General features: G+C 42.6%; 1 protein-coding gene across 1 annotated transcript in view; it reads right to left on the bottom strand.

The window, feature by feature from the left end:
* Window positions 1-21,379, bottom strand: part of CSMD1 (CUB and Sushi multiple domains 1) — a 1,818,880-nt gene that overhangs the window by 635,547 nt on the left and 1,161,954 nt on the right. Inside the window, exon 6 of the mRNA XM_061177359.1 lies at window positions 8,971-9,083. Within this exon, the coding sequence (XP_061033342.1) occupies window positions 8,971-9,083 (113 nt within the window). The remainder of the gene's footprint in view (window positions 1-8,970; window positions 9,084-21,379) is intronic.

Genomic DNA, 21,379 nt, shown 5'->3' with positions numbered 1-21,379 from the left:
GAGAGATGGGGCTTTCCTACTGCAGATGGAGGCGTTGCTGCACACAATGGGTTCGCCACTACTACTTGATGATGTGCTAATTAACACAAGCTCCCTCGTGTGTTCCCAAGAGGAAGTGGGTTACAGCCAGACCACCGCTTACTGAGCCTGGAATCCCCACCATGAAGCTTTCATCTCTCTTGTCCAGCACTGGTTCACTGGGCTCTGAAGAAGACAGGCTGACACAGGTTTGACACTAGGTTTCTCCCTTTGCCAAGTACCCACCATGATCACCACCAAACACACACACACACACACCCCTCTGATGGGCACATTGCCTTTCAAATATACTGATGCTTTAAATGTGATGGTGGCTGAGCCTTGGGATGAAGGGCATTTCACCGCTTTAGGGCAAATATGTGTATCTCAGCCACATTTTTTCCTCTTTGTTAAATATGACGACTTGGGGACAGTACCGGTTCCTGTGCTCAGTGTCTCAGAGTGTTCCACCCGCAGCCCTTCTTCCTGAGATGCCCCGGGGCCGCCCAAGAGCTACCAAAGGGTACCACCCAGCAGCCTTAGCAACAAAGTTGTGCGCATTGCTCTCCGATTCTGCTTCTCAAACACTCCGGGACCCTCACTGTTTACCCACGGTTACAGTCACGTTTCTAAGGATGGCATAAATCCTCCCGAGATCCAGCCCACCCTTTTCCCTTTGTTCCTCCCTGCTCTCTCCGTCTCCCCTCCCACCCCAGGACTGACGTGCTGTACCTGCAGAAGGCTAAATGCACCTCTGCACGCGATGCTGCTGCTCTGGCTCTCCTCATGCTCCTCTCTTTGCCGAGATCCTCCCCCTCCTTCCCGGACGCCCTGGATGCAACCCAGGCTGTCCCTCCTCTGGGAAACCTTCTCCAACAGCCCTTCTGCTTCTTCCGATGTCAGCAGAGGTGGATTTTTCTAATTCATAGCTCTTGGTGCCTGGCTTCACTCACATTATCCGGAAATTGTCCGTTTACGTGTATTCCTCCCTTCTTCCCTGGACTGGGGGCCAGAGCACGACCCGTCCTCTTTGGCCCCATGTGTCCCAGCGCAGTGAGGTCACATTCAGATCGTCAATGAGGGACCTGAACAGATCAACTGAATGACCTGAGCTGCTGTCCAGTGAATGGCCATCGTACTTGGACCAGTGAAACAGAGTAAACAAAAGGAGTAGAGGCCGGCGAACTTCCAGGAAGTTTATAAAAGTAGTAAAACCCTGCGAGCCCTCACTGCATTCTGCACACAAAGTCTGTGAGACAGACGTCCAGGTCATCCCCTATACGGAGATTGTAGACCGAATTTGAGGTGCAGGGGGACCCATTCTGGGCACCGAGCTACATGCTTCACAGAATTAATCCTCTAATCCACACCTCTGTCCACGGTGGTCATTGTTACCAATCCTGTTTTGTAGGGCAGGAAACAGGCTTCCAGATAATAGGACTGGGACTTAGATCAGGGCCACGTGTCTCCCGTGGTCCATCCATCGCTGGGCTTGGACCAAGCTGTTCACCTTCAATCCCCACCCCCTCACTCCACACAGTAAAAGCGCTCTCTGTGGCCGGATTTACACTGTGGACGGCGTGTCTGCAAAGTGGCTTCCTCCATGTGTCTGTGTCACGCGAGTATGACACACGCAGGGCAGCCCTCACACCTGTTTGCCAAGGGCAGCCCTTCACTAGGCTGTGAAGCATCTCCCTGTTCCTTTTGTCATTTTCCTCCTTCTTCAGGACTGTATGTACGTTTCTTTAACTTCTTTTCAACTCCAGCCTCTACCTGCATGGTGCCCTTTAGTTCCATATCCATATGTATTCATATTCATTCAGGAATATATTTATTCTATTATTCAATACTTCATTCTCCATGTTTATTTTTTCTGCCACCCCCCCCCATTGTTATTACACCTGTTCCTTCAGGGGGTTCTGCCATTCTTCTGCTCTGAATAGATCAAGCTGAGAAAATGGATAAAGTTGTCACTCACGTATAGCTGTCTTTTAGTGTCACTTTTTTCTTTGGGATTTCCCTTTCCCAAAAATAAATCACTACTCCCCAAAGAAAGGTGTTCTGATTGGCAACAGAAGAAGCAGTACTGCAAGTCGATGGAGAAAATAGAGTTGAAAGGGTGACATTGAACAGAGAGCACAGAGGGTTCTATTGACGTCCTGATTCTGCCATTTATTTACAGGCTGTGTGACGAGGGGCCACCCCACTTACTATCTCCTTTCCTTGTATGTAGGGTGAGGCTCTTCTTAATTTTGACCTTCAATAGGACCACGACATTGAGTGGGGGGGGGTCTCTAGGTATTTTTGTCTGGGCCTATTTGTAAGAAAATTCTAAAGAAATTGTCATTTTGGAGGAAGGGGATTGTTCTGACCCTTTGTAGAAACACTTTTTAAATCGAAATGTACGCACACACACAAAGTAAAAAGCAAAATACTCTTTTTTAGCAAAGAGCTCTCATGTAACTACTTGGTTTTGCAGATCCCCGAATGTCATGTAAATGGACCATGCAGGGTGCATGTGTTTGTGTCTGGGTCCATTCACTCTATAGTATGTCTACGAGATTCACTCATGTTGTTGCTTGTAGAAGTAGTTTGTCTTTTTTCATTTTTATTTAGTATTCCACTGGACGAATATACATACTTTCTTAACATGCTCTACAGTGGCTGGACATTTAGGTTAATTCCAGTGTCTGACAACCATGGATAAAGCTTCAGTGCACATTCTCTCTCCGTGTGTCCTGTTGCACATCTGTACTCATTTCTGCTGGGCATGTACCCGGAGTGGAACTGCTGGATCTAGAAAAGGCTCAGGTCCAACTTTCCCATAAAACAGCTGTCCGAAGAGGCTGCACCAATTCCAATTACTGCCAAAAATGTAAGATGATGGTCTTCCCATTTTTTACTTTTTAAAATACCTCTTAAAATTTTGAAGATCAAACTATTTTAGTTAATTTGGGTTAGGAGGACACACTGAGCTCTAGGAATGGTTATTGATGGGCAATGGATGCTCTGATGTCTCAGTGCTGTTTACAAAGTGTTTGCCACACCTTCTTTTCATTGTATTTGCTACCCACAGTGGTTAGGGGCCGCAGATATTATTAGTCTCGTTTTATAGACTAAGGTAGCGAGACACACAGGGCAGAAAGGATACTGGCTAATAATGAGTACTTAATAAAAAAGGAGAGGCCAAAAGTCAGCAGCTTGGAACACACAGGTGGGGATCTTCTGTGAATTATTCAAAGCCCTGGAGTTGGCCCTTTGCAAGAATCTTTGGTTCTCAGAGAAGTTAAAGTATATATTTAGGGAAAGTGGTATGTGTTTCTGATTTCAGTGAATTTATATTTATTAAAAAAACTCTTTTTCCTTTTAGAGATTTTAAGAATTACTTAGAGGTTATAAGATTAGATTTCATTAATTTATTTTGATTGAAAGAAAACGTGTCCCATCTACCTGAAAGGTCCCCTTAGTGGAAGAGTGAAAGGTGCCCAAGGCCATAGAAATGAACGAGAATGCCACCTAGGGGTTGTCTCACTAGTTCTGCAGACCAATGGTCCATGGGCCTTGGGAAAAGTATGAGCACCTGATTTCCTTCATGTTTCAACATACGTTAACTAAGCCCCTTTCAGGTTCTAGTTTATGGTCCTTACTGTTTACTGTTCTAAAGGGAGAGACAGACACACGCATTGGCCCCAGGATCCAGGTCTATTACCTTGGAGGTAGAACTTCTACAGGTTGCAGAAAATGTGAGCACTGGAGAATGGAGAATGCATAACTTTTACCTAAACTTGAATTAATCTGAAAAGATGAAGTTCCCAATTTTCCAAAATATGTTTTTAACAACATGAAAGTCTTCATTTTATACAAAGTTCTTCATTTTAAATAAAAGGGAAAATCAATAGTGGTATAGAGTGATCACCTAAAAAGAAAGCTAATTGTTTGTGTCAACACAAAACTTAAAGCCACGGTCAGGTTTTCCCTTGATTTATGAGCCAGAGTGTTCTTTATATAAACTAGAACTTTATTACAAACACTTTCAAAATGATTGATCAGTTACAGAAATCAATGGGAATTTCATTTTGTGAAAATTGTATTTTTATAAATGGCCAGATAAATATATGTAAAACTGGAGCTCAGTGCATATATGGCTACGTAATAGTGAAGAGGTATTCATGGTTCAAGGTTAATATATCTTTAAAAATATTCATCTTGTAGACATCAAAAATGTCTACATGATGAATTGTGCTAACAAGGCACTTATTTAATTATAATTAATGATGGAGGCAACATATAAAGAATGGGCTCAATTTTCAGCTGATTTAAAGAATAACATGTCCTACATAAATCTATTATTCTGTGAGAGCCCATTACAGACACAAGATATTTCAAATCTATCAAGTGGCTTTTATTGCCATTGCCACATTTTTTGTTCACAATGCTATTTTAAAGGTGAATATATTTAGCAACTATAGAGCAGTTTTACTTGTCAATCAACCTTACTACTACTTTTGGCATAACTTGCTGGCATGACTGAAGAGATAAAAGCCAAAGAAGAAAGTGGAAGATTCAGAGGAGAAAGAACGTAGGGATGAAAACATAAAGGAAAAGAAGAAAGACGATGTTATGGTGGTGGGTGGTTGTTTATCTGACCAAGAAAAGCACCAAGTTAAAAGGAATGTGTTCTTTGTTTTTAGAAGTTGTAAAAACCTATCCAGGCTTCATACTCTTGGCTGGAGAAGCAGTTTCTCCTCCAGAGACACCACCAGAGGGCTGTGTTAGCAGCTTAGGAAACACAAAGAGTTTTCATAGGAATCTCACATAACTTGCAATCTCGTTCACTTTGAGTAACACTGATGGAATTTTTATAGTCTTACAAGTGACCACAAATGATAAATGTGACTACAATAATGTTAGAAAGGCAGTAAGCAAAGAAATGTGTTTTTTAATGTTCCCCTTCTTCACCAAACACCCCAAGATTCAGATTCTTTAACAGAATATTTGTTTTAACATCTTTATTGGAGTATAATTGCTTTACAATGGTGTGTTAGTTTCTGCTTTATATCAAAGTGAATCAGCTATACATATACATATATCCCCATATCTCCTCCTTGCATCTCCCTCCTACCCTCCCTATCCCACCCCTCTAGGTGGTCACAAAGCACCGAGCTGATCTCCCTGTGCTATGTGGCTGCTTCCCACTAGCTAGCTATTTTACATTTGGTAGTGTATATATGTCCATGCCACTCTCTCACTTCGTCCCAGCTTACCCTTCCCACTCCCCATGTCCTCAAGTCCATTCTCTATGTCTGCATCTTTATTCCTGTCCTGCCCCTAGGTTCTTCAGAACCATTTTTTTTTTTTTTTTATTCCATCTGTATGTGTTAGCATACGGTATTTGTTTTTCTTTTTCTGACTTACTTCACTCTGTATGACAGACTCTAGGTCCATCCACCTCACTATGAATAACTCAATTTGGTTTCTTTTTATGGCTGAGTAATATTCCATTGTATATATATGCCACATCTTCTTTATCCATTCGTCTGTCGATGGACACTTAGGTTGCTTCCATGTTCTGGCTATTGTAAATAGAGCTGCAATGGACTTTGTGGTATGTGACTCTTTCTGAATTATGATTTTCTCAGGGTATATGCCCAGCAGTGGGATTGCTGGATTGTATGGTAGTTCTATTTTTAGTTTTTTTAAGGAACCTCCATACTGTTTTTCTTATAGTGGCTCTATCAATTTACATTCCCACCAACAGTGCAAGAGGGTTCCCTTTTCTCCACACCCTCTCTCCAGCATTTATTGTTTTGTAGATTTTTTTGATGATAGCCATTCTGACTGGTGTGAGGTGATACCTCATTGTAGTTTTGATTTACATTTCTCTAATGATTAGTGATGTTGAGCATCTTTTCATGTGCCTCTTGGCCATCTGTATGTCTTCCTTGGTGAAATGTCTGTTTAGGTCTTCTGCCATTTTTTAAATTGGGTCGTTTGTTTTTTTGATATTGAGCTGCATGAGCTGCTTGTATATTTTGGAGATTAATCCTTTGTCAGTTGCTTCGTTTGCAAATATTTTCTCCCATTCTGAGGGCTGTCTTTTTGTCTTGTTTATGGTTTCCTTTGCTGTGCAAAAGCTTTTAAGTTTCATTAGCTCCTATTTGTTTATTTTTGTTTTTATTTCCATTTCTCTAGGAGGTGGGTCAAAAAGGATCTTGCTGTGATTTATGTCATAGAGTGTTCTTCCTATGTTTTTCTCTCAGAGCTTTATAGTGTCTGGCCTTACATTTAGGTCTTAAATCCATTTTGAGTTTATTTTTGTGTATGGTGTTAGGGAGTGTTCTAATTTCTTTCTTTTACATGTAGCTGTCCAGTTTTCCCAGCACCACTTGTTGAAAAGGCTGTCTTTTCTCCTTTGTATACTCTTGCCTCCTTTATCAAAGATAAGGTGACCACAGTGCATGGGTTTATCTCTGGGCTTTCTATCCTGTTCCACTGATCTATATTTCTGTTTTTGTGCCAGTACCATACTGTCTTGATTACTGTAGCTTTGTAGTATAGTCTGAAGTCCAGGAGCCTGATTCCTCCAGCTCCGTTTTTCTTTTTCAAGATTGCTTTGGCTATCTGGGGTTTTGACAGAATAGTTACATAGATATTAAACTAGCTTTTAGTAGACACTGTGTGTTTTCACTATTATTATTGTTCTTGCTGGTTTTTTAGATTGCTCTTTTACTCTGCTTTTCTTTTTAGCAATTGTGTTGGTAATAACAACAGCGTTTTCCCCCTGAGTTTGTCTGGTTGAAATAAAGTACAATACAAATTGGGGCTTCCTGATGTTCAATCCAGGCAGAAAAAAAAGGGAAAATTTACAGGAATAACACACTTTCCTACAGGACAGGAAGCTTTCCCCTCATTTGTCCTCAGAGTGAAAACCTTGAGGCCTCTCAGCTGCAAAGTCAGGGCAGAGTGGTGTCCAGCGGAGATGGTCACTGGGACAGCTGCCGGGGGCTCTGAGAGGCTCAGCCTGAGCCATCGCTTGCCTCCTGCCTTCCGCTGCCCTCAGGCTTGTTCTAGAATCAGCAGGAAGGACCACCTGTAGCTTCTATTCACGGGTGATAGTTCTGCCCTCAGGAGCCACAAAAATTCTCATAATGCCTTCCCGCCTGGCGTTGACAGGTGCTGTCTGCTTTGTCACAAAAGGGTGACATCCGGTACTGAATCTGACTTTCCATGTATGGTCGGCTGAGATTCAGCCTTAGTCATGACCCCTCCTGTGATATAAGGCCTGAGGTGAATGAAACAAAAGGCAGCTCCCTCCCACCATTTAGTCTTGGACTTGAACTTCAAAGTCAGCCTGAAGAGGTTTTCTCATGTATCACTGTTAAGCCATGTTTACCCCTCCTTATATTTTTGCATCTTTTTATCTCTTGGGACTTCTGTACAAATTTTTCTAATCACGGCTTATATATATCATCAATGGCTGATATGTCTAAACTATTGCAATTGTTTCTTATATCTACCAATTTAGAGTATCTTCAAACTTGATATTCTATTTTTCACCTTTCTTCCAATCACTGGTACAGATGCCAAATCCACTGATCAGGTTTAGAGGATGATACCTAGAAATTTTTCTGTAGTTCCATACCAATCAGTTAATCAGGACCTTTGGAGAAGATCAATCACCAGTTTAGAAATAACGCTATAGATCTACCTACCTACCTGTCTTATCAGTCCATTGTTATTCCAAATAGTGATCTACGATGGTTTTAAATCAGGGATAGATGTATCTGTTGATGTGGAGTAATACGGAGAAGACTCACAATTTCCTACGAGACTGGGTGGTGTATTCCTCATCCCCCACCACTATATCACCTAGTGTCCCCAGTCCCCACTGATATGTCCTTTCCATACCTGTTCTCCTATAACTACAGTTAGAATATGTGGCCTTGAAAGATAAAGGCACACAAAGGCAGGTATGGGAAGAAAAAGACTGGCCTTGCCTGGGTCCCAGAATAAGTGAAAACAAATTACTGTGACTCTTACCAAGCTTCAAGGCAGTATATTTGCAATTCAAGAGCTTTCTGGCAGCATCAGAAGAAACTGAGGGGTGGACAATGCTCCTTATGAATAAAATGCATTTTGCTGAAATAAAATTGTCCCTGGACTCCAAGTCAGGCACGTTCCATGAGGGTTCACAAGCCCCAAGGATCCCGGTGGCAGATAAAACTCAACACGTGTCCTCTTCAGCATCATCTGTATTTAAATCCCTGAAGATTACTCTTATTCTTTTTAACTTCTTGCCCAAAAGGACAGAGTGAAGGCATTATGGATTTTAAAATGTGTTTCAGATAGGAGTCATTCAGAGCCACTTGTTGGAATATTACTAAAACCTCCTTAAGTGGCTCCCGTGATTCTCTTTCTGTTCCATCTTTCATGGGAGCTGTTTACAAATTATCTTTCTGATCTGCTAGTTTCTGGAGCATGGGGGTTGTCATAATTTCCTCATTTTGGGGTCCCAGCTTCCCTGTGGCAAGTGTTCAGGGAATTCTGCCTTAATTGAACTGGCATTCTCACGGCCATGATTTGGGGAAAGCTGGAGAAGTTTGCTTGGGACAGCATCTAGCTTTCTGACAGTGCCATACTAGTTTTATTTACAGATGCATGTGGAATAGTTTCCATCAACCTTTTCACAGTATTGATAACAATTATTGATTATTAGAAACATATAGGAAACTATACAGTACTATCCAGGAATAAACCCTAGAAATTAGAGAGAAAGTTTCAGAATCAACCCTACAGACTATTGACTATAGACTCTCTGTTTTACCTGGCTACAAACAATCTGCCATTTCTGTTTTGAGGTCCCCTTATGTGTAAATCACTAAATCAGGTAGTTGCATTTATGCAGTGTGAATACATTTTTTTTTTTTTTCTTATAAGATGGAGCCTTCTTACCTTGAAACTGAGCATTAAATCCTTTCCGTCGATGGTTACTGTCGGATGTGAAATGGAGTCGTAACCAATTCTTGCTACTGATAACAGGAGAAGGGAGGTTCATGCCGGTCAGCCTGGAAGAGAGAATGAAGAAAATCTCTCTTGTAAACCAGCAGCGCAAATGTCCCGTCTCAAACCCGATTTTACAACTGAGCGCCAATAGTCTTTATGTAGAGTTGCCTAAAACAGACGCCATTTATTAGCTGCATTTCCACATTGAAGCACTTCAGGTAATTTCATCTTTGCCCACAAAGAAATGCTATATTCATCCTTGATGGAATAAAGGCTTTCACAAATATTGGACATTTTGATTCTTCTTTATTAATGATGATTAAATGAGCAGATATTCTTTTGATCTCTTATTTCTTCTTATCAGGACCTCGATCATAATGAATTACAAAAGGAAAAGATAGGCAAATGATACAAGTCTGCCCTTCACTATTTAAACACTTGGCAATTCGGTTTCACCTGAAGTCGACTCAGATAACTGATAACATCCAATGTTTCCAGGGCCCCATCTGCAGATTCACAACCTGGGCCTTTCCTGCTCAAGTGAAGAAGAGGGATGTTTATGAGATTAGTGACAAGAACTGTCAAAGAGATTCAACATGGAATAAAATCATGTGTGAGTAAAGTAGTATGTTAAACAAAATTAAATCTTTCAAAAGTAAGACAGGATCAACCTCTGGTTAAGCTGTTGAAAATATCCAGTCCACTTACAATTTGCACTCTGGTTGTCAGAAAAAGCAAGTCATTTACTTCCTACTATTGAAAACTTTGTGTCATTACTAAGGAGTACATGCCTTCTCAGGCAGAGGAGCTCTTGATGGTTAGAGATGCTGTGATGCATTCCGTTCTGGACAGTGGCCTAAGTACTACTGGATTGGATGCTTCAGACAGACGATTGTATGTTGGCTCCACTTGCACTAGTTGAGGCGCTGTATCCCTGGGTTATCTTTTCTGAACCTCAGTTTTCCAGTCTGTAAACTGGACTTGAAAAGACCTAGATCAAGGTGTTTAAAGAGATGGTATAGATGCACGTGTAAATGCTCCTAAAGCTACTTACATGGGGTTACACATTGTATAATTATTTTGCATCTCAGCTGTAAAACTATTTTCAAAATGATGCTTATTCGTGCAGATGATATGTCAGGGATTCACAAATTGCCCTGGAGCTGAAACTGGTGGGGCCCTTTGCGGGCTGGCTGGCAATTTCCACCGCTGGAAATCGTACTCTATGCCTGGAATTTGCTAGGCACGGGTTGGCTGTGTAGAGCGTTTCCCTAGTTACTCCTACTTTTACCTGGAGGAAAAGCTGCATCCAGTGAAATATGTAGGCAAGCTTTCTGATGTCAGGGTGCTCAATGTCAACTCTCAGGTTTAAAAATGTGCAGTATCCATTCAAAGTGAAAAGCCAAACCTTGACTGGAACCAATTGCAACAGTGTTTGTGTCACTGTTTGAAATAATCTTCTGTAAGAGGAAATACATTACTCAGATCTGACTCTTTGCTTGGATTTATGTAGCACAGGCTGGTGAAGCTGGATACGACTGATTCCAAAAAACATTTCATCATTCTAATATTTTTTTTGAAGGCTCCTTCCCCCACCTTTCTTTTCCTGGTGAGATTACGTTACAAATTCTATTAGAAAAAGGTCACATACCTCTTTGCCTAATAGTGACAATGGCCAAGAGAGAAGTAAATTCTGGATTCAGAAACCCACATTGATCCAGCTCACCTATATCTACTTACTAAAATTTTTATAACTGAAATACATGTTTATTTTGCTGTTGCTTTAAAAATATTGTTTATCCTTAATTAGATTCTCTTGGAGTGGTTCTGATTTCAAAAACTAGGTGGAGTTACATTTTAGTTCCATATCAACATTAGCAATGCACATGAACAAATCCCCCTTTCACCGCCTTATCTCCCAAATACTTACCTACAAAAAAATGTCAGTTTTGTGTTAGTGGACAAACTTGAACAATAAATACCCAGATAGAAATATTTTAGGGTTTATGAGTCACATCGTCTCTGTTGCCACTGTTCACCTCTGCCCTTGTAGCCCCAAAGCAGCCCTGTGTGATATGTTCCAACAACACTTTACTTATGGACACAACTTGCATTTCATGTAATTTTTCTGCATAACAACATATTATTCTTTTTTGATGTTTTTTTCAGCCACTTAACAATGTAACAACCATTCTTAGCTTATAGGCCAGATTTGACCTGTGGGCCATAGTCTGCTGAGTCTTGCTTTATTATATATGAGGCAGTTTGTAAAATATTGAGTAAGGAATATAACTAGACGATATATATCAAACTAGTGTATATATTCAAAAAATGCATAATTCCTGTGCAGATTTCTTTTTTTTTTTTCCAAATAGTGGCATCCTTTTTTTTTTTTTTTTAGTTTATTTATTTTTGGCTGTGTTGGGTCTTTGTTTCTGTGCGAGGGCTTTCTCTAGTTGTGGCAAGCGGGGGCCACTCTTCATCGCAGTGCGCGGGCCTCTCACTATCGCAGCCTCTCGTTGTGGAGCACAGGCTCCAGACACACAGGCTCAGTAGTTGTGGATCACGGGCTGAGTTGCTCCGCGGCATGTGGGATATTCCCAGACCAGGGCTCGAACCCGTGTGCCCTGCATTGGCAGGCAGATTCTCAACCACTGCGCCACCAGGGAAGCCCCAGATTTCTTTTATATAGAATCAAAGGTGAGGATTTAGTAACAATTATATAATTTATTTCCCATGGTTGGAGCCAAGCCATGCAAATGAATCATACTCCAGAGTGAATTAACATGCATGGATTTCTTGACCTGGCTGTGTGAATGCAACAAATATTCACATCCTCTGTTTTGGGGGGCATATGGGGGCAGGTCATTGTTCCATATAAGACCTATCCTTGGAATTGTGAGTTGTTCTCTCACCTTCCTTAGGGCAGGGGCTAACCTTAGAGATGCCATTTAACAGAAAGATCATATTACAAAGTCAATCGTTCCTTCATTACAAGCAAATTTAAAGAAAGTTGACTAATATGGAAGCCAGCGGATGATAGGGCAGATTTAGTAAGATCCTGGATGATTCAGATAAGGTTTAGAGGTAAAGAAATTCAACTGAATATCTTTGTGGTAATGGCTCCCAAAGTGTCCACATCCTAATCTCCACAACCTATGACTATGTCACCTTACATGGGAAAAGGGCACTTTGATGATATGATGAAGTTACAGATTACCCTGGATGATGGGGTGGCCCAATGTAATCAGAAAGATCCTTAAAAGTGGAAGATGGAGACAGAATAAGACAGTCAGAGGATATCTGTGAAATCGAGTCAGAGTGAGGCTTGTGCAAACTCCACAGGTGGTCGCTGACCTTGATGATGGAGGAAAGGGTCATGGACCAAGGAACGAGGGTGACCTCTAGAAGACAGAAAAGGCAAGTAAGTGCATTCTCCCCTAGAGCCTCCAGAAAGGACACAGCCCTGACGACACTTTGATTTCATTGCAGCAAAACCTGTATAAGATTTATAACCTGTAGAACCATAAGGTAATAAATTTGTATTGGTTTCAGCTATCAAATTTGTGTTAATTTGTTATTGGCGGCAATGGAAAACTACTACAGCCTTTTAATGTGTGTATCCTACTTTTCATTCGAAAACAGTCCTGAAAGAAAGTCCATAAGGTAGAAACTGTCATCACTGTATACCTGTTAATAACCCTAGAGAACCAGTGCAGTTTAAACCCTGTCCGTAATTATCAACGATTGAACGTCTATCTTTGTTGCAGTGAGGTCTCCTACAAGTCCTCTACAATTCTTAGCTGTATTTCTTATAAATCTGTTGGAATTGGTTTTCTAATAAATAAATAGTTTGGGAAGTGAGAGGTAAATTATGGAGCAATAGTGGACTTGACATGGTTAGTACAAGATAGAAAGCAGAACCACTTTCAAGAGAAAAGAGGAAATGATGGGATAACAAATATCTTTGTCTATTAGCTTACAATATACTGACAACTTTTTTATCCTAAGCATGTAGAAACAAAGGACCTGGTAAAATTAAGCAAATCAAAGATTTCTGGGCTTATAAAATAAAGGAGGATGGTGAGGAAAAAAAGAATACCTCAATGCAATCAGCTGGGAAAAAGTCTTTCTAAGGAACTGGTAGATGCATTTCATTTCTGGAGCATCTCAAACCAGGTCAGGGAACTCATCAAGCCCAACAGTGTGGCTACTGAGCAATCCCTACAGATACGGCTAAAGGTATCAGTAGTTCTCAAAATGTTTTTTAATAATGCTAAATTAAGCGATTTAATCCATTGGCAAATTCATTTCTTTCAAAGGGTTCAACAAGGTTTTGCTTCTGCCAAAGGAACGGAATTGGGTCATTTGTAGAGACATGGATGGACCTAGAGACTGTCATACAGAGTGAAGTAAGTCAGAAAGAGAAAACAAATACCATATGCTAACACATATATATGGAACCTAGAAAAATGGTACAGATAAACCGGTTTGCAAGGCAGAAATAGAGACACAGATGTAGAGAACAAACGTAGGGACGCCAAGGGGGGAAAGCGGTGGCGGGGATGGTGGTGTGATGAACTGGGAGATTGGGATTGACATGTATACACTAATATGTATAAAATGGATAACTGATAAGAACCTGCTGTATAAAAAATAAATAAATGAAAGTAAATTTAAAAATAAATAAACGAAGATCCCTCATGGGATCCTTAAAGTTAAGATGATCGTCTTTGAGCCAACATAGAACCGTCCAGGCTGTTCCATTTTCTCCAAATAGCTTTACCGTAAATTCTGTGATCCTATTTTTAATATACCCATAACGTCTTTTTCCACTTAACCTCCATCAGCTCCTCTTTCCTCGTTTGGGACATAAAGGGGCCCAGCACACTCTTCTTCCCAAACATCACGCCCTGTGTCTGTGACTCATCTGTTTACTTATGTAAATTGAAAGCTGTAGACTTGAGTCACCAAGATAGTGTTCTGAAATGCATTGGGAAAGGCTACAGTTTTTTCAGAGAGCTCTTTTTGAGCACTCCTCTGACGTTAAGCCAGATTTCTTATGTCTTTAGGAAATCATCACATAAATCTCTGGGGGTTCCTTGGTGGTTAAACCTCTTTAACGACGATGACTAAGAAGCCGGAAAGCATTAATACCATCAACACGGACTGTAAATTACCCAGCCTCCCTAAGGAGACTAAGGAATTTAATAAATCTGTTACTTCCAAGAGACTCATTGCTTGTCAAGTTGGGGAGAAAGTCATCTGGAAGCTGTGTTATTTCTGTGCTCTTGTGGACATTTAATCAGAGTGTGGTGGTTCATTTATCTCTGTTTTGTCAAAATTAACTAGAGTAATCTGATCAAATGAAGTTTTCCTGAAATGCCGTATTTCTAATTGGGTGTTATTCATGTTAATAGTGAAATCTGCTGTCTTGTGAACATACATACATATTTTATATTGAGTTTCTAATGCTGCCACCATAAGCCTTATTTTGGGCACTGAAGAAAATAACAATGGAAGTAAAAGGTAGTCCTTACTTTGGAAGAACAGAAAAAGCAATGAAAAAAAGAGCTATGTAAGTGCGTGGACATACACAAATATATGTATACCAGATACACAAGCATGTACATATACACACACAATAGTTACATATTTACATACAAATATTTCTAGAAAGTTATTCCAAAGGTTTTACACACACACATATACCCTCTTGGAAAAACAACTACGACTGCAAAACAAAAACAAAAAAACACCCACCGCCTATTTAAAAGCAGACCACGGAAGACTTCTCCGTTAAAAGTTCTTCCTTTCATCAAATTGATACTTTCTAATAGACTTTTCTTTCACCCTCTTGGCATTCATGGTTAGCTCTCATGAAGATCTTCTCTCTTGGACAACAATCTCTCTCTCTCTCTCTCTCTCTCTCTGCCTTTTTTTCTTCCAGGCACTTTTGAAGATTCTATCATTATATCGTTATTATACACCCATGGCTACACCCTTCCCTCTTGGTAATTTTATCCACCCTATGACTCTAGCATCATCTTTCACATTCTCTGTGTGCCTCATACCTCCTATGCCTTTTGCAAAAGTAATTTATAGATTCTGGAGCCCCTGGTGCTCCCTCCAGGATGGGACACCCATCCTTCCAGGCTCACACTCTCCCCTTGCTTCCACTCTGGGATGAACTTGACTTCATTGAGCCCACACGTACAGCCAGTGCTCCTTCCCTGCTCAGGGTCTTGACATACGCTGTTCTCTCGCATCTACCCCACCACCCGCTTCCTATCCATTTGCCTGGTAAGACTGGGCATCCTTTAGAGCTCAGATGATATGTCACATTCTCAGGGAAGCCTGACCTGACCACGTAGGTGAAGCTGCTTCTCCCTCCTTCTGCCCTCTCCTCGCTCCCTAGTTTATCCTTTGCAGACATTTCAAATTAGTGACGACCCGGTCTCTTGTGTGGTTACTTATTGGATGGGCATCTTTCCTGTGACACATGAAGCTTGTGTTACCACCGATGTCTCTCTAGCACCCAGTAAAGTGCTGGGCAGTTAGTAGAGGTTGAATATACATAGGATGGGAAAATGGAAGGGGTAAGTTTAAACACTCCCAGGGGGCCTAACCCAGGTCCCATCTCACAAAGTGAAGGCTACTCTGTACAATCCTTCATGTTATGATGCCAGGCTGGGTGTTCATGATTTAAGATGCCTTCATGGGGTGAATCAGATCTCTTTATAGCATTGGAGGTGAGCAGAGTGGGCAGGGGGATGGTGCTGGGAGAGAGCGATGGTGTCATATCTGCCTGGGACCCAGGCCTCCACACAGACCCACGCACGACTCAGAGGGGGCCAGTCACGCAGAATAGATTTGAACGGACTCCCCGGTTTCATGCCCCAGAAACCCTGACTGGCCATCCACTCTCCCCTTACTTTAATAAACCCTCAGGAAATCCAGAGAGACACAACTCAGCTGCCCCAGAAATGCCCTCAATACCCACCCCTGAGGTTGGCCTTTGGTAGATGTTTAGACCCTAGATGCACCGGGTTCCGTGGATTTCTGGGAGCAGCAAGTTCTCAGATGGGTAACCCTGGCCGCACCAAAACAGGCGTGAGTGCAGTGGATCCAAGGGAAGGATCAGAGTGTGTGCAGCACCCTCACCTCATAGCCGCCTCCTCAACTTTAGATTTGCACACAGCGTCTGTTCAGTTGCTAAGTTGTGGGCATTCAACCCTGCAGTGTTCATTCTTCTAACCCAGCACTGCCCAGGTTCTCCCCCAAACCCTATCACCTCTAATTGTGCTGTGGAAAAGGTTTCTTTAATTGTGCGTTGCTTTCCTGCCCCTCCCTACTCGAATCCACTCGGTGTAACCCTGACATGAACTGCCCTAAATAGAACCCAATTCAACATTTATAAACAACCATCCTAGGCCCCAAAGATACAGCTGTCAGCAAAATAAGATGCCCAGAATCTCTCAGAGAAGAGTGACCTCAGGGTATGACATGTAGGGTAAGCATCGCCAAATGGGGAACACGGGTCACGATACACATCCACAGTAGGGGTCCAACTCTTCTTGGCGGAAGACCCTCCTGGAAATGCGACATCTGAGTTGTGACTTGTCAGGTGAGTTGCTGGACTGGGGACAACAATTCGAGAGCAACAATTTCCAAAGTGCAGATTTGTGGAGACACCCAAGCCAAATCACGACTCACAGGCACTTTCCTAAAAATACTCCAATGGCTCCAAATCACTCTGAGAAAAATCAGCTTTCTTGGCATGGGACTGAAGATGCTTCATGATATGACTCTGACCATGTCCTGCCTTCTCTCTCTTTGTGCCCTTTCTGGAATTGCTCCCTAAATCATCTTATACCTTCATGCTTCCCTGACTTTGAGCTGTCCTCTCCCATCCAGAGCCCTTTGGCTGACGTTTGCCTGTTTAAAGTCTCAGATTTCAAAGCTTTTGTAAAAGATATCCCCTCCAAAAATCTTCTCTTATTATCTCAGGTAGAATCAACTGTCCCGTGTTCATAATCTTTTAGCACTTGACCCATATATGTCTATGGAAGTTATAAGAGCCAGTCTTGTACTTTTGATGGTCATATCGATGTCTGCTTCCTCGAATGAACTGTGAGTCCCCTGAGGGTACAACTGGCACCTTGTTAATTGCCCTCATCCTGGGACTTTGCATACACCGGAGTCTCAATAAATCCATTTTAAGTGGTTTCTATGCTTTTGTTTTTGCTCATGATGTGAGCTCCTGAAACAGCAGCACAGCTTAAGACTATAAAAAGTTAAGATCCGGGCTTCCCTGGTGGCGCAGTGGTTGAGAATCTGCCTGCTAATGCAGGGGACACGGGTTCGAGCCCTGGTCTGGGAAGATCCCACATGCCGCGGAGCGACTAGGCCCGTGAGCCACAACTACTGAGCCTGCGCGTCTGGAGCCTGTGCTCCGCAACAAGAGAGGCCGCGATAGTGAGAGGCCCACGCACCGCGATGAAGGATGGTCCCCTCTAGTGGCCACAACTAGAGGAAGCCCTCGCACAGAAACGAAGACCCAACACAGCCAAAATAAATAAATAAATAATAATTTTTTTAAAAAAAGTTAAGATCATTAAGAGAAGGCCATTCTTATCTTTCCATGCACGGCAATTTCCTGCCAGTGTCATGATCTGCCGAGTGTGAATGCCAAATGGATCAGCTCTGGCATATTCTTGTTCCATCTACGGCATCCAAGGGGTCCAGAGCAGTAATACAGGCCTCACTGAAGCCAGCGAGAACATCCATGTGTGTCAAGGAAGGAGAAGGAGGCGCACGATGGACCCTATTAGAGACGGGGCAAAGGAGCCCAGCCCAGACAGGAGGGATTGAGAGCAGGTCATAGACCCGTCGAGGGCTTCAGCAAATCAGGCATTAGGCATTAACCCAGAGGTCAAGCAGAGAGAACCATTTGGGAGAGAATGGGACAAATCCTGTCCTCTAAAGCTTAAGGACTAAATGTCAGGGAGTAGCTCAGAACGAAGCCCGGGAAATGGCCCAGACGGATGGTAATAGGAGAGACGGTCAAGAGAGAGCATTTCTCAGTGGAAAGTCCTTTGGGCCTCTCGTCCACCTGGGTGACCTAGGAAGGAGGCCAGCAGGGAATGTGGCTGCAGCCCAGGGGCATGCTTTTCCCTCCTGGCCTTAGGGGTGGTCACACCCACCAGAAACCTGCACAGTGGGGGGCACCCCATTCACAGGTGACATGAGGTCACATCTGTACCAAATATCTCCGTTGCAGCAAACTGGTCTGGATCTGAGTCGGTGACTTGGGAAACAAACCCTCCAGTGTGTGTCTCTAATCCCCGGCTCCATCTAATATTCTGGCGGGTTCTTTTAGTGCCACCTGCAAAGACAGGCATCTGAGCTTTGCCAACAGGAAACGAGGTTCTTTGCCTCCTGTACCACCTGGACTTTCAAAAGATCCAATAGCTGGTTGTAGGCATGGATGCACATCCATATGATTTGTTGATTATTAAAAAGACATTATCTACAAATAGATTTCTATAATAAATGCACATAGGTGATACTCCAAGACTGTCAATAAAAAAGCAAAAAAAAAAAAAAACCCAGAAAACAAAATGACATTTAATTTCTGGATCACTCACCATTTTCTCTTTGATGTTATTTTTAGCAATATGTATTATTTAAGACACTACAAAAATATTTTTTCCCTTAATCTTGGGGTAAGATGTTATCCTAGCCCGTTTCAAGGGTCTGAAATGTCTCTCTTTTTCTTAGGAAACTTTTTTCCTCACTTGATATAATGACATTTTCTTATGCCACTAGCTGGTAAGATCCACCCCCTCCCCAATGCTGCTACATTCTTGGTGGCAGGAGGGTAGGAGATGAGCTGTCCCTAATTGCATGGGACCCAAGGTACAGCTCTGATATGCGAGATCATCAGAATCTGGGGCACATCTGACAGAGGCACACCTGTGTCGCCGTCCGGCTGCTGCAAACCTGGCTACTCTTCACACAGGGACACACAGCCCTTGGGTTCGGTCTATGGCTGCTCCTTCCCAGGTGGTCTGATCTGTGCTTGTCACCCTCATGTCACAAGTGCCATCACAGCAAGTGAGCTCCCTCCACCCACGGCTCTGTATCGAGGCCCAGGGGCAGCTGGAGCCTCACGGAGGCTGCCCCATGCTTTCTCCCTCACCTGCAGACTCTGGGAACCTATAGTCATTAGGAACACAGACTCTGGAGCCACCCTCGCCTGGACTCATGCCCCTCCCGGCTGGGTGACCTCGGGCATTGACTCACCTGAACCTCCAGCCTCCTCTGTGTGAAGAATCACACACATACACTGTGGACCAGACACTCCTGGTCACCTCGCAAGAAGCCTTTCCTACTTTCCTGTCCTAAAATAAATTCGATTTCGTTCTGAAACCCACTTCTACCCTAGCAGCAATGAGATTCAGGGAAAGACGATTGCTTGCTGAACTTATACGTGGATACCTATCTATCTATCTATACATATGTACTCACAAAACACACTCATATGTATGCAAGTTATATATGTGATATATGACATATACTGTGGTATTGATGTATTATGTAATATATATGCAGGTATCTGTCTACCTATATATCATCATAAAAAGTTTCCAAACATGTCAACTATTTTCTATTTCACGTTGATGAGACCAATACTGCCTCAATTTTTCAAATGTATTTATGACCTTCCACATGCCAAACCTTGTGCAATGTGCCAGGAATACAAAGTGGAATAAACCCTTGTCTCTGACTTCACGTGGTTTACAGTCAATCTAACTGAGGGTGTTATGGGCTGACTTGTGGCCCCCAAATCCATGTGTTGAAGTTCTAAGCACAAGTACCTCAGGATGTGAGTGTGACCCACACGACTGGTGTTCTTATAAGAAGAGGGGATTAGGACATAGACACGCACAGAGGGAGGACCACGCAAAGACACAGGGAGAAGACGGCTGTCTACATGCCAAGCAGAGAGGCCTGGAACACATCCTGCCCTCATGGCTGTCAGAAGAAAGCAAACCTGTTGACAGCTAGATTGCAGACGTCCACCCTCCAGAACTGTGAGACAATCAATGTCAGTTGTTTAAGCCCCGCAGGGTGTGGAACTGTCCTCTGGTAGCTCTAAACTAAACCAAGGAGTCCCATAAGTAAGCCGATGACTGTGCCGCAGGAGAAGGGCTGTGTGACGTTGCCCCAGCAAGCTTGCTTGCTCGGGAGGTGGGAACTCATCAGACTGTAGGGTCACGACATCAGGGAGGGCGTCCTGCAGGTGGCAGTGCATAAACACTCAGGATAAAGAAATAAACAGAGAAGAAGGGGAGACTCAGTGTGAACCTGGGGGATACAGATGTCTAAGGGCGAGTCAAAAACAAGTGTCCTCGAAGGTGACGGAGAGGGACTGAGCAGCAAGAGAGGAAAATTGACAGCCCAGAAGTTAAGGGAAAAGGGAATATTCAGGAAGGATGATTGCTAGTTTCTAGAACCTCAAAGGGCCAATTCTGACCTGGCAGAGACGTGCTTTGGTGTTCGATGACCCAGTGAAAACCAGTGATTGAAGAGGGCAGTTGGTTTAACACCCAGTCAATGGATACTCTGACCACATGGTAGCCGATCCTACCCAACAGGACTGGGGAGTCCACAGCATCCAAACGTTAAGGGGAAACATGCTCTCAGGTCAATGTATGTTTATTTCTCTCAATGATTATATATTGTATTTAGGAAATAGAGTTCCAGCTCATTCTTCCTGAAAGTTTCAGTTGTGAAATAAGCAAGAACATACAACAGCATGAGGGAAGTTATATGAGAGTCCAAATGGCTCAGAACACATGGAAGCCTGCCACCAAGTGCAAGAGTGTCACAGAGGCAGGAATTGGCCGTGGGGGACCCTCACTTTTTCCAGGGATCAGAATTTGTGGGTGTCCCTGCCCACTTCCAGCCTTTCCAGCAGAGACACATCACGGTTCACACGTAAACCCTGTCAGCACGTCACAGATTACTGGCACACTCAGAAATGGTAAGCCTTGTCCTAAGCTTTGTCCAGAGCTTCATTTAATAAAGAATTCTCTTGAATGCCAAGCTAACAAAAGATCACACAGGGTTTAGGAAATGCAGACCTTGAGGATATTAACCACGTTATTTACAGAGAACCTGCTTGGGATTCTGTTGCTGTCGTTTAGTCATTTGAATACATGTCTTTTAATATACTTATTTTATTTATATTCTATTTTTCCAGGTTTACGGAGGCATAATTGACCAACAAAATTTGCATATATTTAGGCTGTAAAGTCTGATGATTTTATATATGTATACGTTGTGAAAT

This window comes from Eubalaena glacialis, chromosome 20 (genome assembly GCF_028564815.1).
Source record: "Eubalaena glacialis isolate mEubGla1 chromosome 20, mEubGla1.1.hap2.+ XY, whole genome shotgun sequence".
In the NCBI taxonomy this organism is placed as follows: Eukaryota; Metazoa; Chordata; class Mammalia; order Artiodactyla; family Balaenidae; genus Eubalaena; species Eubalaena glacialis.
Note: the sequence above shows the minus strand (reverse complement) of the source record. Positions and strands in the feature narration are given on the sequence as shown.